General features: G+C 36.9%; 1 protein-coding gene across 3 annotated transcripts in view; it reads left to right on the forward strand.

The window, feature by feature from the left end:
- The window catches only part of TTC7B (tetratricopeptide repeat domain 7B), a 153174-nt gene that overhangs the window by 69173 nt on the left and 69360 nt on the right, over window positions 1–14641 (forward strand). For all 3 annotated transcript variants that reach the window (XM_086463592.1, XM_086463593.1, XM_086463594.1), the window contains 6 exons: window positions 4072–4155; window positions 5382–5486; window positions 6829–6946; window positions 7143–7200; window positions 10830–10902; window positions 12187–12347. In XM_086463592.1, coding sequence (XP_086319718.1) covers window positions 4072–4155; window positions 5382–5486; window positions 6829–6946; window positions 7143–7200; window positions 10830–10902; window positions 12187–12347 — 599 coding nt within the window. The remainder of the gene's footprint in view (window positions 1–4071; window positions 4156–5381; window positions 5487–6828; window positions 6947–7142; window positions 7201–10829; window positions 10903–12186; window positions 12348–14641) is intronic.

A 14641-nucleotide genomic window follows, 5' to 3' on the forward strand; every position in this document is an offset into this window, starting at 1 on the left:
CTAGTGGAGCTGTTGTAGCTTCAAGTCAGAAAGCACCATTATTCTAACCGTAGAAATGGTGTTCACCCCCCAGTTCCAATATTTTAACATCTTCTGGTTTGGATATAGCTGATTACTTACAGTAGTTAGTTGTGATATAAGAATATTAAATGAGCAAAAATCCTTGTTAATCTGTTCTAATGCTGAGTCATGTTCTTAATTGAAAAGGTCTCATTTCTTTATGGAGGTTTTATACAACGGGCTTTCAGTTTCTTATGGCTGCTTCAACTAGATCAAAGAACTTTCCACTGTCATAATTCTTGCATAAACAAAAGTACTCTGACTGTCATCAAGTTGGTTTTTAAGCTTTGTAGGATATGACATATTGAGTTTATCAATGTCCTACTAGGAGAGATGTTTTCCAGACCAGAAGTTTTCCTAGATACTTATCTTTCAACTTTCTAACTGCAAGCATATTCTTTTCAGGAGGAGACTATAGTGCTAAGCAACAAAATTCAGTAATGCGTTCAACATTACCTGTCCATGTAGTGATTTGTGATTATTTTCAAGGCAGTATCAATAGTTTCATTACTGCCTTTCAGGAGAGGGATTGTGATGAATGTCTTTTTAATTAGTTAACTCACCTGCTATTTTCCTCAACGTTATCTTAATTTGCAGGTTTCCAGTGTACTTTTGCTTATTATGTATTTCTCATTGATTTCTTGATGGAGCCCGTTACTCTTTGAAATTACTTGTTGTTACTCGGTTCGGAAGAACCCAGTTTATGAGGTGTTCATGTTGTTGTGTAGGTCACATACACATATATGCACATACATCCCTTGCCCCTGCACATGCTAACTACTAATTTTGTGATCTTACAAGAGAAAAATTCATGTAACTTGTCACATTTCATACTGAATGAAGACAAGTAAATAGAACTTGAAGTCAAGGGAAGAGAACAGTAAATAGACCATTAGTATGTTGAAACTCAAGCCGTTTAATGTAGTCTACAATAGTGTCCTGTATCCCTATAATTATAAAATTATAAAAAACTGAAATATCAGATTCTCCCGCTTCTTTGGAAAAGAAGCCTGCATTTGAAAAGATAAGCCTGCGTTCATTCTCCTTCATTTTGAGGCACTCAGTTTATCACCTTAGTTGTACTAAGCGGTGCAGAGAGATGGAGAGGGATTTAGCAACTTTTGTTTTCTGCTGAGTTCACAGAGGGAGGTGGAGGAGTGTGCTTTACCTAGGTATCTCTGCAAAGTATCCAAAGTAATAGGAGAAGACATCACACATAACTTACTTATTTGTTTCTTGCTGTGATCTTTTTGCTTCTGCTGATGGAAAGTCCGATGGGAAAATAAATCCTATGTTGGTTTTCTTAATAGACATTTAGTTAACTTACTACTAAAATCTGATGATGAACTTTTAACAACAGTATTGGAAAGAATTCATTTTTAGAAACTTCATTCCTTTATAATAATTAAATAAAAATGTATTTAGTAATAGTCTTGATACTGGACATTGTGTAGTAGGAAAAATTCTAGCATACATTACTTATATGTGGCAAATAATGCACTTCTTGCATATGTTTTGATTCATCCTCAGTGCTGTTCTTTGCTTCAGGTTCTGTAAAAGTGTGGGAGCATGCTACGCACCTGTCTGTGCTTTCTGTAATGTTAAGGCCAAGTTTGAATGTGAAAAGTAATTAATGGTATTACATTTTACCATATACATTGTAGCTATTAGAGGAGAAAAGCTGCTTCATGTAATTGGACTCTGCAGATGAGAAAGTTAATTGCTGAATCAGTTTAATCCAAAAAAGTGTTGGACCTTTCAACTCTCTGGAGCTGGTCTGATTAATAAAAATCAGCATAGCAAAATTGTTGTCGTTTAACCGTGGCCATCAACTAGGCACCACGCAGACACTTGCTCACTCCTTCCACATCCCAGTGGGATGAATGGGAGAATAAAAAAAAGTAAAACTCATGGGTTGAGATAAGAACAGTTTAATAACTAAAATAAAATATAATCATAGATTCATAGAATGGGTTGGGTTGGAAGGGACCTTAAAGATCATCTAGTTCCAACCCCCTGCCATGGGCAGGGACACCTTCCACTAGACCAGGTCACTCAAAGCCCCATCCAGCCTGGCCCTGAACACTTCCAGGGAGGGGGCAGCCACAGCTTCTCTGGGCAACCTGTTCCACTGCCTCACCATCCTCACAGTAAAGAACATCTTCCTAGTATCTGATCTAAATCTCCTGTCTTTTCTGTTTAAAACTCCTACCCCCTCACCCTATCTCACTACCCTCCCCACCTTTCCTGTTGGCCCCCTTGAAGTACTGGAAGGCCGCTATAAGGTCTCCTGGGAGCCTTCTCTTCTCCAGGCTGAACAACCCCAACTCTCTCAGCCTGTCCTCACAGGGGAGGTGCTTCAACCCCCTGATCATCTTTGTGTCCTCCTCTGGACCCGCTCAAGCAGGTCTCTGGCTTTCTTATGCTGGGGACCCCAGAGCTGGTTGCAGCACTGCAGGTGGGGTTTCACCAGAGCAGAGTGGAGGGGGAGGGTCACCTCTCTTGACCTGCTGGCCACACTGCTTTTGATGCAACCCAGGCTGTGATTGGCTTTCTGGGGTTTGAGCGCACACTGCTGGCTCACATTCAGTCTTTCTCCCACCAGCCCCCCCCAGTCTTTCTCCGCAGGGCTGCTCTCAATCCATTCATCACCCAGCCTATATCTGTGCCTGGGATTGTCTTGACCCAGGTGCAGGACCTTGCACGTGGCCTTGTTGAACTTCATGAGGTTTGCACAGGCCCACCTCTCCAGCCTGCCAAGGTCCCTCTGGATGGCTTCCCTTCCCTCCAGTGTGTCCACTGCACCACACAGCTTGGTGTTGTTGTCAGACTTGCTGAGGGTGCACTCAATCCCACTCTCCATGGCACCAGCAAAGATGTTAAATAACACCGGTCCCAATACTGACCCTTGAGGCACTCTGCTCATCATATAATAATAACAGTAACCATAATAATAAAATAGAATAATAAAATGTAATAATAGTAATAATTGTAATGAAAAGGAATATAACAAAAAGAGAGAGAAATAAAACCCAAGAAAAGACAAGTGATGCACAATGCAATTGCTCACCACCTGCCAACAGATGCTCGAGGAGTGATTGCCCCCCACCAACTCCCCCCAGTTTATATACTGAACATGACATTATGTTGTATGGGATACCCTTTTGGCTAGTTCAGGTCAGCTGTCCTGGCCGTGCTCCCTCCTAACTTCTTGTGCATCTGCTTGCTGGTAGAGTATGGAGAACTGAAAAATCCTTAACCTAGCATAAGCACTACTTGGCAACAACTAAAAGCATCAGTGTGTTACCAACATTAGTCTCACACTAAATCCCAAATACAGCACTGTACCAGCTACTAGGAATAAAACTAACTCTATCCCAGCTGAAACAAGAACAAAAATGAGATAATTCTCATTGACAGCAGTAGGTATGAAGCCTTCAAAATTAGCATATAATGCTGATTTGATATATTTAGTCTCTGTTTAGTAATAATAAATTTCCTTGACATTCATTTAGTAAGTGGAATATCTCCCCAGAATATCAAGTATGAAATTAAAATTCTTAAGAACAGAAATAATATTGTCAGGTGAACCTTTACCCCCCACCCTTTTTAAGTGGTGCTGATGAGTACTTGTAGTGCTGTTGCTTGTTAAGTATTCACACTTTAGGAGGAGTGTGTGTACAATTTTCCTTTTCACTTAAGACTTATCTCCTGCCTTTTGCAGCTAGTATCTTCAGTGAGATTATATTTATCATTCCTTCTTTTAGACTTAATAGGACAGTACCAGTAGAAGTATTTAAACAAACACAATAAATGGGAAATCAGTTTTCTGTTCACTTCTTTTTTTTCATATAGAATTTGGCAACTGTTTTCACTTAACTTATTTGAATTAATCAAATTTTTATTTACATGTATTGTAGGTATGAGTCTATAAGAAAATTTTTATACTAGTATATCTTCTTAATAATTGAAGAATGTGCCCTTAAATAACAATTTTGCTTCCCAAATTAGTGTTTAGAAAGAGCCATGAAGTTTGCGTTTGAAGAGTTCCATCTCTGGTATCAGTTTGCATTGTCCTTGATGGCAGCAGGAAAAGTAAGTCTTAATTTTCTGATGTAATTCTTTTATTGATGGCTTTTGATAACAATTCCATAATTTTCATCTGTAGTGTTTTTGAAAATAATTCTGGTTCTTAAATCAGCTGTGTACACTGTACTCCTGGATTTATGCCTAGTGCTGTACAAAGAACATTGTTTTTTCAGTAGTTTGTAACTTAGGAAGACTGAAAGGTGATGACAAGGACTATCTTGCCAACAAGCTTAAGCTAAGCTAATTGAATGTAAGTAATGAATTATACCAGACTATATTATCCAGTAGCAACTTGTTTAAGTGCTGTTTTAATAAATGAATTGTACACGTAGGTACAAATTAATGCTGATTCTATGATGCTCTTTCTGTTTTTTTTTTTTTCTTTGGGAATTTCTGGGTGTTTTTTTAATATTGCTGTCTGTGAGACTGTGTAGTCTGTGCAATTACAGTGAAATGGATTATTTTTTTTTCATTTTTACATAACCTAGGAACTTAAGTTATCAGATGCAATCTTCTATTTTCAGTTCTTTTTGCTTTTAACTGTCATGTTACAGAAAATAAATCACATTCATTATGTAATGTAAATAATACTAATTTTCTAATAGACCATTCTCAGTGGGGGTAATTTGCTTATCTTCAGTATGGGGAAAGGAATGATTTGTATTTTCTTTAGAAAATATTTTTAGGTGCAGTGGTTCTGAAGAGGCTTGATTCTTCTTCCCATTTTCTGTTTACTTTGAGTTATTTTCTAAACTGTGATTGAATGGAGGCAAATGAACTAAAAAAAGATGAGCAGTCTTTCATACAATCTTCTGTCAGAGCTATTCTTAAGTGGTGTTGTAACCACTAAAGAACGCTAAAATACTACTTGTTCTGAAGACTGTCCCGTTCCTGCTCTTTCATTTGCTTGGCTCAAATGTTGTGAGCTGACAGGCCTAGCAAAGTTTTAAATGCATCTCAAAACTGTTTTCTGAATCATGTACCATTGAAGTTATGTTCTGGGCAAATGTTTCACTGGGGACACTTAATGGTAGTTCATAGGTGTTAAATAACAAGGGCAGTGCCTAAAGTCTTGTGTTTCACTTGCGTGAGTTGTGACAAATTGTGGACAAAATATTTAGTAATGTCTCCTTCACATGGGAAAAATTAAGTAAATGATGGAAATAGGAATCTTCTATCTGTGAAATATATTTCTGTTTTTAGTAATTTCAATGTAAAAATTTTTTTAACAGTCTGCTCGAGCTGTTAAAGTCTTGAAGGAGTGTATACGTTTGAAACCAGATGATGCAACTATTCCGCTCCTTGCTGCAAAGCTCTGTATGGGATCTCTCCACTGGGTAAGCTTTGCCACTTTGTCTTTTCAGCAAGAGCTGTGCTGAAATGCAACAAAATCTTGGTTTAGGGATGTAGCAAATACTTTTGCATAGTGACTACATGCACTTGGTCATCTCTAAAAATACAGCAGATATGTATGTACAAATGTACATCGCTACATGGCTAGTTTAAAATATTTGACAGCAATGGTTATATTTATCAGGGTAACATATTTTGATACTGACCTAAGACATAGCTAAAAGTGTATTAGAAATTGAAATGTTGGCATGCAGAGATGAAAAAGGCAACTTAGATGTCTGTTTCCTGTATGCAAGAAGATAATGAGACAAATCTCTTATATTCAAGAGATTCTTCTGGTGATACTATGTTTGCAGGCAGCTGGAGTTTTTGAATTCCTAGTAGGGGCAGTGTCCTTTCAAAACGTGTTACTTGAGTTGTATTTTAGGTAACTTTGAAATTGATGCATCTGTACAAAAAACATTAAGGTGATCAAAGATTATCATGTGGACTTCAAGATATACTTGTAATTTTTAGAAGAATGAGTATATTTTAAAAAAGAGGAAAAGAGGAGGGAAAGCTCACAATCAGAAATTGAGAAACAGTGCAGTAGCAGAAATGTGACTTGTTGAGGCTGATAAAAATACAGTCTTAATAATTAACGTAGATCCTAGTTCTGTAAATTGTTCCCTATGGATTGACTCCATATGGAGTAGCTTACTGTACTTAGTATTTACATTTACTGGAATGGATTCAAATATTATTTTGTTCTTCCTAGATTGTTAAATAGTGTGCTGGCATGGGTGTGCTGTTAAACCTTGATCTTTTTTCACATGTTTATTTATGAGTTTGCATACATTCAGCAAAACTGTATGTGATGCGGAGTTCCGCAAGGCTATACATTTTTTTTTGCAGGATTGGAGCCATAGTTCTTGTAATTGATTTTCTTAAAAAAATGGTTAATGGGACAAGAACTCTATTTATGAAATGAAAAAATGGTAGGTGGCATGTATGGACTCAAAATGCCTTTTTTATTAAAAAAAAAAAAAGAAAAGAAAAAAGAAAAGAAAAGGCAAAACCGCACTAAATTGGCAATGATCTGTGCGTTATGTGCCAGAGTTTCTCTCAACCGTAGGAGTGGGTGCTTCAGCTTAAAAATCTGTATTCTTTACTCAGGATTTAGGAGGAAAACTAAGTCTACTGAAAAACAAAATAGTCCTTAAAAGCAATCATGGCTGAGATTTCAACAGACTCAGTGTGCATAATATACGTACTGTGCATTCTTCTCATTATAATGAAAGATTCAGCTAGTTTTAGACTTACATGGATGTCTTGTAATATTTTCAGTTGGAAGAAGCTGAAAGATTTGCCAAAACAGTTGTTGATCTTGGGGACAAAACATCAGAGTTCAAAGCAAAAGGCTACTTGGCACTGGGATTGACTTACAGTCTGCAGGCTACTGATGGTAAGATAAGAGTAAACATTCATGTTTGGAAATTCCCGTGTTGCCTAAAAAAGGATACCTAGCAGAATGCTAGACATAAAATTAAAGCTTCTGTGTGCAACCATTTTTTCAGTCAGTGTATTAAAACGTCTTCAATGAACATGTGGAATGAAATCTCTTGATCTTGTCTGTGACTGATTAAATGTATCCTTTTTAGCATCTTTGCGAGGGATGCAAGAGGTCTTGCAGAGAAAGGCTCTTCTTGCATTTCAGAGGTGAGTGGGTGTTAATCTTTTCATTTCATGCTGCTATATGTAGTGAAAAGCCTTTATTATGTGTTAAAAAGAGAGACTTGTAAAAGATTGTGTAATGAGGATTTCGCCTCTGGGAGTCTCCTTTTGCGAGTACAGAATGTATTTCTTTAGCGTTTATTTCATCATTTTCTGTCAGAAATATCTAAATTGATTTATAAGGATTTCCTTTCATTTAATGTTAAAGACATTTGTGTTGCTCTCTAGTATAAAATATTTGTTCAAGGGAGTATTCTGATCTACAACAGAAAATTGTATGATGCAAGGTTTCAAGTCATGGTTCAATGTGGTAGTGTTTCTAGAAGAGGTGGTTGCTGATCAGGTTGTGTAGCAGGCTTTTGCAATTATCTCTGTAGAGGCGGAGCAATAACTGAGGCCCTGCTGCTGTGGATGAGGGGTAAAATGCAGGCAGTAAGGTAGTAAGCTAGGGGGAAAGAAAAAAATCTATCTGGAGGTTTAACAGCATAGGCAGCGACAATGCAAATGCCCTGTCTTCCAAGTGCCTTACACAGAAGTAGCCCTGTTGGGGATGTCAGTAGGTCATTCTCAGGGGTTTGACAGTGCAAATGTAATGGCAATAAACAGGTGAATGAGAACTTCTCTACCCTAATGACAGAAGAAAAAAATCTTGACGGCAAAGCTGGCAGAAGTGCTGCAGCATCTAAATATGTCTCTCTTTATGTTTATATACCCTTGAAAACCCTACTTGGGGAGACAGGCCCGAATGCTTCAGGGAAACTGATTTGTACATTAACAGGAATGTGAAGTCTTGGATTTCTGTTGGTGATTTTGTATCTGAGGGGGGGGGGGGGTAGGTTTGAAAAAGTGTTTTGCAGGTAACTTTATGTATTGGTCCTTCCTTTTTCTGTCTTAACTATTCCTCTGTGTGTAAGTATGTTTTAACGTATTTTTGGTCTTCCTGTTCCTTAATGGTTTTAATAGGGTTTTTTATTACTTCAGCATTCTTTCTCCATGCTGAAACTGAGGTTTCTACCTCCTGGTTTATACCTCAGTTCATCACCCATCCCTCTGACCACTGACTTAATCATCACTGTTTCAAAAATACTTTGCTAACCATTTCTCACCGTTTCTACCTGTTCACTACTTTTGAGGTTCTAATAGGGAATTGCTTTCTTCTGCTGGTTCTTTGAAACAGCAAGGGATGAAGTGAACCATAGCCTGAAGCTAATCCATTGCAGTTCAGCGCCTGCTGACTCTATCCTCCAGTTTAGTATAGCGATTCCCAGAATTCTGAGAGTTGTTCCCTGCTATTGATCTGTCTGGAAAATTTCAATTTTCTGAGGGTTTAGGTTGTGCAGTGTTTTGAGGATATTTTTATATGTTTCCCCACTTGTGTTCATAGAGAGACTCACACCTGATACATCAGCTGTACAGGAAATACACTTCAATGTGGTTGATAATGTTGCTGGTTCCTTGTGTTCATAACGTAGGTATAGAATGTTACCAAAAATATGTTACCACAGAGAGTATGTTATGCTCAGCATACCAGAGTCGTGCCCACTTTCTTGTGCCATATCTTAAAAATAGCTGTTTTCCAGGAGGTGGAAGTTGAAATGCTCCATTCATCTCCTAAGCAGTTTATAAAGCGAGCAGTTGACCTGGACTCAGTATTTTGATGTGCCAAGTTTTTTTGTTTTGGTTTGGGTTTTTTGTGGGTTTTTTAATCACTTACCTAAGGGACCAATTCCTGAAGAAACAGAGGTCCTGAAGAAATACAGTTATGTTTTGGACCCTTGCCTATGCCAGATTTCAAGGCAACCAGTTTGTGATAGTGGCCATGTGAGAAGGTGCTTGCTGTCGTCTTCGCATAGTGCTGAGGGGGTGTTTGTTTTACTAACTTTATTTTTTTTTTAATTTTGGAAGACTTTCAGTGCTTTTCCTGTGGTTGGTGTGAATTGAAGTTTCACAGAACTCACCAAATGGATGATAGATAGTAACAGCTTTATTCTTTCTCTAGCTGAAGCTTGGGTGACTGAACAAGTACCCTCTAAATTAAAATCTCTTGTTCTCACTTAGTCTTGCTTAATTTGTGAACTTAAATTTAAAAAAGGACTGGTCCTGGACCCTGTTAGGCTTTATGTTTGTCTCTAATCTCCAGTTTAGAGGTAAAGTTAACAAAATATGAAACTGTCCCCTGATAAACTACTTTGATATGTGTTGGGTGTAGTTGCTAAACTAATGGAGCTGTCACTTTGGACTGAGGAAGACAGAAATGCACAAGTCAGAAGCAGGAGGTTCCCTTTGTGGTTGTAATGGCTTAAAGGTCAATTTTGTTCCTCCCTCCTGATGGAGATGACTCGTTAGATGTTCTGAAGATGATTATTACATATCCTATTCCTAGGTGAGCCTCTGTTAAAAGAGTGCAACAAATATATATATTAAAAAAAAATAGTTCCAGACTTGCCGCCCAGTATTTACTACGCATCATTTTGGGTTACAGCCATAAATTTTTTTTGTCTTTATGCTCAAGGATCCCCCCCCCCCCCAAAAAAAAAAACCCTTTATCTTGCAGCAGAAAGATTGTATTACAGAGGAAAATAATAGAGTGTATTACAAGTGCATCTTCTGTAAAATAAGTGTGAAAATGAATAAGACAAAGTGTATTTGACCAAAACATTAAAAACAAACAAACAAAATTTAAAAAAATATGGAAATAAGTTATTTCTTTGTTTTAGTAATTAGGGTACTTACAACAGCAGTACTTACAAATATTTTGAGAGTGAATAATCACAAAATGCTGCTGCTATTGGGCAGCTCAACAATTTTGTGGACAAAAGTTATATTTATAAAAAGATCATCAGTATAAACTTCATCTGAACTTCAGACATTGGTTCATGGTGAGTCAGATCTTATGTTGCCTTTTACTCTAATGCTGTGATAAAGAAGCTGTTCAGCCTAGATTTCTTTTACATTGCTACATAGCAAGGTGCTCTGCTAACTTAATCTCAAAGCAACTCAAAGTCAAGAAGTAACTGGCTTCCTAGGAGGCTTAGCATGCTGGACTGAGAATGTACTTAAACTTTGGGAGTCTGAAGAATGAGCAAAACTGATCTACTTTGCTGCCACTCTTCCTCTTTGAGTGCTGTGCTTCAGAACCATACTGGTCAGGGTCGGTGTGATTGCTTGGGTACTTCTTGTGCAGATGACATAATTCTTCTCTTTGAAGGCGTGTTGTTTTGGGGGATCTTTTTCCTTTTCCTGTAAGAAAACTTAGTTTAATGAATTTTTATTACAATTGGTTTTAGGCAGTTACATCTAGTGTTTGTTCAGGAATGTGTTTGAATGGAAGAATCATTTTGTGTTGCTCATTTTTAAAATTTGTGCTGAAATTACATCAATTACATGATTAATTTATATTTAAAATGACATTTAATGGCCCAAAGTGCTTCCTTTAAATCAAGGATGAGTCAGAAGTATGAGAAAAATCAGTGGAATGAACACCACTTATATCAAAAAAATGAGCATACATGTAGTGATCTGAATATGGATATATGAATAGATATGCATTTGTGTGTATGTCTAACCTGTATTAACAGGGGAAAAATTCACTGTTTTTTTGGTTGGTTTTTTAGGGCTCACAGTTTGTCTCCAACAGATCATCTGGCAGCCTTTTACTTGGCTCTGCAGCTTGCCATATCCAGACAGGTTAGTTGTGTTTTAAAGTACAGCCTCACACTGTCATATGAAGATTAGAATGGATGTATCGATGGATACAAGTGAAGATTTCTTCAATAAAACTTGGGTTTCCATGTGCCTGTGTGCATATATATGGAAAAAAAGCCAAACAAATATTCTCTGTGAACACCTTCAGTCTTGTACACTTCTCCAGAGAGTAGTATTTCCAGCTCTAGGATCATAAATAAGACATAACCCATTGAATTTATTTGTTTCAGTGTTATGTTGCTGGATAGAGAAAAAAACAGAGTTAATTATTACCTCATTTTTACCTGTTATGTGTAATCTTTGCTCAGGCTAGTTATCTGGAGACTGGGACTCTTGAATCTAGTCTTTAGGGATCTTGACACTGCTTAAATCTTGAGTATCTGCTAAGATTTGTGCCTTTTTTGAATACTTGTAGGAGGTTTGGTTATTGTGAACAAAATCACAAAAATGTGTTTAAGAAAACTTGAAAATATTTTAAAGCTGTAAAAGAGATCAGAGCTCAACCCAACTTCTATAGCCATTATGTTTAAGGGATTTAGGATTCTGCCATATATCACATGAGTTTGGATAATGTGGAGCTACTTTGTATATGTCATGGTAAGCCTTTTCCTGTGTCATGTTTTTTTTAGGAAGCAGTTTTGAGCACAGTAGTTACGTACTCTAGGTGACTACTTTTCATTGCTAATGAGTAGCAGAGACACTGGACTATGTCACATTAGAGTGGAATGGGTTGTCACTTTAATAGCACAAAATATTTCTCAGTAGCAGGCTATGACTCCATCCTTCTGAATTCCAAAATTCTGATGTTGCTTGATTAAATTTCACCTTTTTAACAATTACTTATTTTGAGCAAAAGCACATGCAGCTGAAGAGATCATGAAATTCCATGTGAAGAAAAGTTACTCTTGCAGTCTAGATGTACATTTTAGTTAGTGTATCGAGTTTAAAATATTTTCAAAAGCATAAAGAAATACAACCAATATCTGAAAAAAAATAGTAAGTGAATATTTTAAAGGACTGAAAGGAACTGTTTTATTAAAACATATATCTTTATTTTTCAGTGTTAATAAATTATTTAATTTTTACTGGTCACTGTAGAGCATCAGGTCCATTTTAAACTTCTGAGTAGTGTCTTACAGGAGTCTGTAGAATTCTACATGGTACCCAGGTGAATATTTTGAAACTTGTATGGACGTGCAATCGAGTAGTAGGCAATACTTCTAATAGTGATGATTTCTTTTCTGCCCTTTTTTTTTTTTTAATCAGATACCAGAAGCTTTGGGTTATGTTCGTCAGGCTCTGCAGCTACAAGGAGATGATGCCAACTCTCTTCATCTCCTTGCACTCTTGCTATCAGCCCAGAAACACTATCATGATGCTTTGAATATCATTGATATGGCCTTGAGTGAATATCCAGAAAATTTTATGTGAGTGAATGTCATGTTTGCTTTCTATGCTTTCTCTCATATTTATTTTTTCTTAGATTCTCATCTCATTCATTTCAAGAGGGGATGGATTTGAATATTAGTCTGGGGTTTTTTCCAACAGTCTTCTGCCCTGTCCATTTAATGCAAGTCTGCTTTTTATTAAAGGCTTGTTAAAATTAAAAATCTTGGTTTTAGTGATTAAGGATTTGGTTTGAAAGGGAGGCTAGAGCTGGATAGTTGATCTTATTTTGTTTTTTCCTACAGGCTCTTTGTTTAGATAATTTCTCCCTGTTGCATGCTTTAGAGTATTTTTCTGTCTTTCGTTTTTACGCAATATTCTAAGAAGGATAAACAGGACTTTACTATTAGCTAGGACAGATTTATTCTATCCTACAGATAACTCTATGCATATTGTATGGAATCTATTCTGTAGAATACATCATGACAGAGAATCTCCTCTTTTGCCTGTATAATAACCAGTCATCTGAAGTTGGCTGATGGGTAACTAAACGAGTGAACAGGGAAGAAGCATGTTTAATAGATGTTCTCTCGCTGTTTAAGAAAGAAATCATTCTTTGTGTTTATTCTTCATGTTAAATATATCATAAAATACATTTGGATTTTGTACTTCTGTAAGTTTTTTAAAAATTTATTTTCATATGAAAATCTAACAAAACGCTTTACAGCGAAATATCCAGGGCACAGCTTCCATTAACTTCCAATGTTTCATTGTGATGCTTCACCAACAGTCACTAAGGTTGTAATCCACAGATTTACAAATATCCTAAATGCTTATTTAGACAATTTTTTTGAGTATATCAATCTTAACTTTTAAATTACTGGCCTGAATCATAAATTGTTACTGTATGAACATACCAGAAAAATATTGTTTCTTTAAGAATTATTAGTCTGAAAATAGAGCTTATAAGGTTTTCCTTCCTGTTCCTTGACATTTCATGCCTCCTTTTGGCTGCCTATATAAGGTACTGTAGCCTTTTTCCTCGTAAGTCTGACCAGGACCTCTGTTGATCATCTCTTCTCAGAACTTTCATGGTTCACAGCCAGTTCTGTGCTACTGCTTTTGTGGTCTTTTGCTGTTTCTCACTTCGTAGTTTGTCCACACACATATAACTTGTCTCTGTTCTTATTAGGGGCTTCCAAACATGCTTCATGATTTCAGAACTATCTAGCAGTTCCTCTCCCAAACCTGTCTATGCTTTCCTCAGGTCTGAATAACCTGTCAGGAAGTCATGGTTTGAGAGGCAATTGAGTATCAGCTACCTAATTTTATACTCTGTGGTGATGAAGGAGACACAAACTTCATAGCCTTTTTCTAGGTATATTCTTTAATCAGCACAGGCATGCAGCATAGCGAAGGAAGCTCCCTTGCTTCTCTTTTTCAAGCAAATCTGTACATCTCTCTTGTTCCTGAACTATAAAGCCAAGCAGGATGTTTTACATTCTTCTCTGGTGCACCCACAGTTGCGACTGTTTTCACTCACATCTTTTCTCACACACACTCCCAGGCGGTTTTCTGGTCTGGCCTTCTCATGCACTCAAGATTCATTCTCCTGTGTGGCTTGTTCGGAACACCTGGTCTTTTATCATATTTATTCTTATATATTTAGCATCAGCTTCATGCTTCTATTTTAGTCTTGATCAATCTTCCATAACTTTGGCACCACTCCCACAATACCCTATAATTGTTAAAAACAAGTATGTTCAAAGTACCATGATCTGTCATCTTCTGTCCTTGTTTATCTTCTGCCACTTAGTGGCAATGTAAATGACAAAGAACCTGCTTCATCTCTCAGAATAATAATGAACTAGAAGTCGTATTTCTGAAACTGCAGTTCTCCCTATTGTAGTAAGAGAACAAAGGATCATCAGTAAAATGTTTAAAATCACTCTTGTGAGCATTCAAATTTATTTATGGGTTTTTCAAATATGGTTCATGGCCTTTCCATACTTGTTTATAACTGCATCTTGTGGTTAAACATATTGCCGGAGTTGTTTTAAGAAGTACTGGTCTTTCTATTAATATATGTATGGATGTTAATCATATGGGTCATAATAGTGGTTCTGAATTGTTAGTCCTGTTGTATAATACAAACACCATGGTGATACAGTGTACTATGCTACAACCTACTGGTACAGATCAGGGAATTAGCGATTCCTACTGTCAAGATACTTCTCTCAATTAGATGTGGCAACAATTGCTGAAGAATCCAAGGTGAGACACAGCTGTATATATCTCTAGACAGTCTTTTAGAATCTTGTTTTTAGTGCTGTCA

This window comes from Leptosomus discolor, chromosome 3, assembly GCF_034619465.1.
Source record: "Leptosomus discolor isolate bLepDis1 chromosome 3, bLepDis1.hap2, whole genome shotgun sequence".
NCBI classification, from domain to species: domain Eukaryota; kingdom Metazoa; phylum Chordata; class Aves; order Leptosomiformes; family Leptosomidae; genus Leptosomus; species Leptosomus discolor.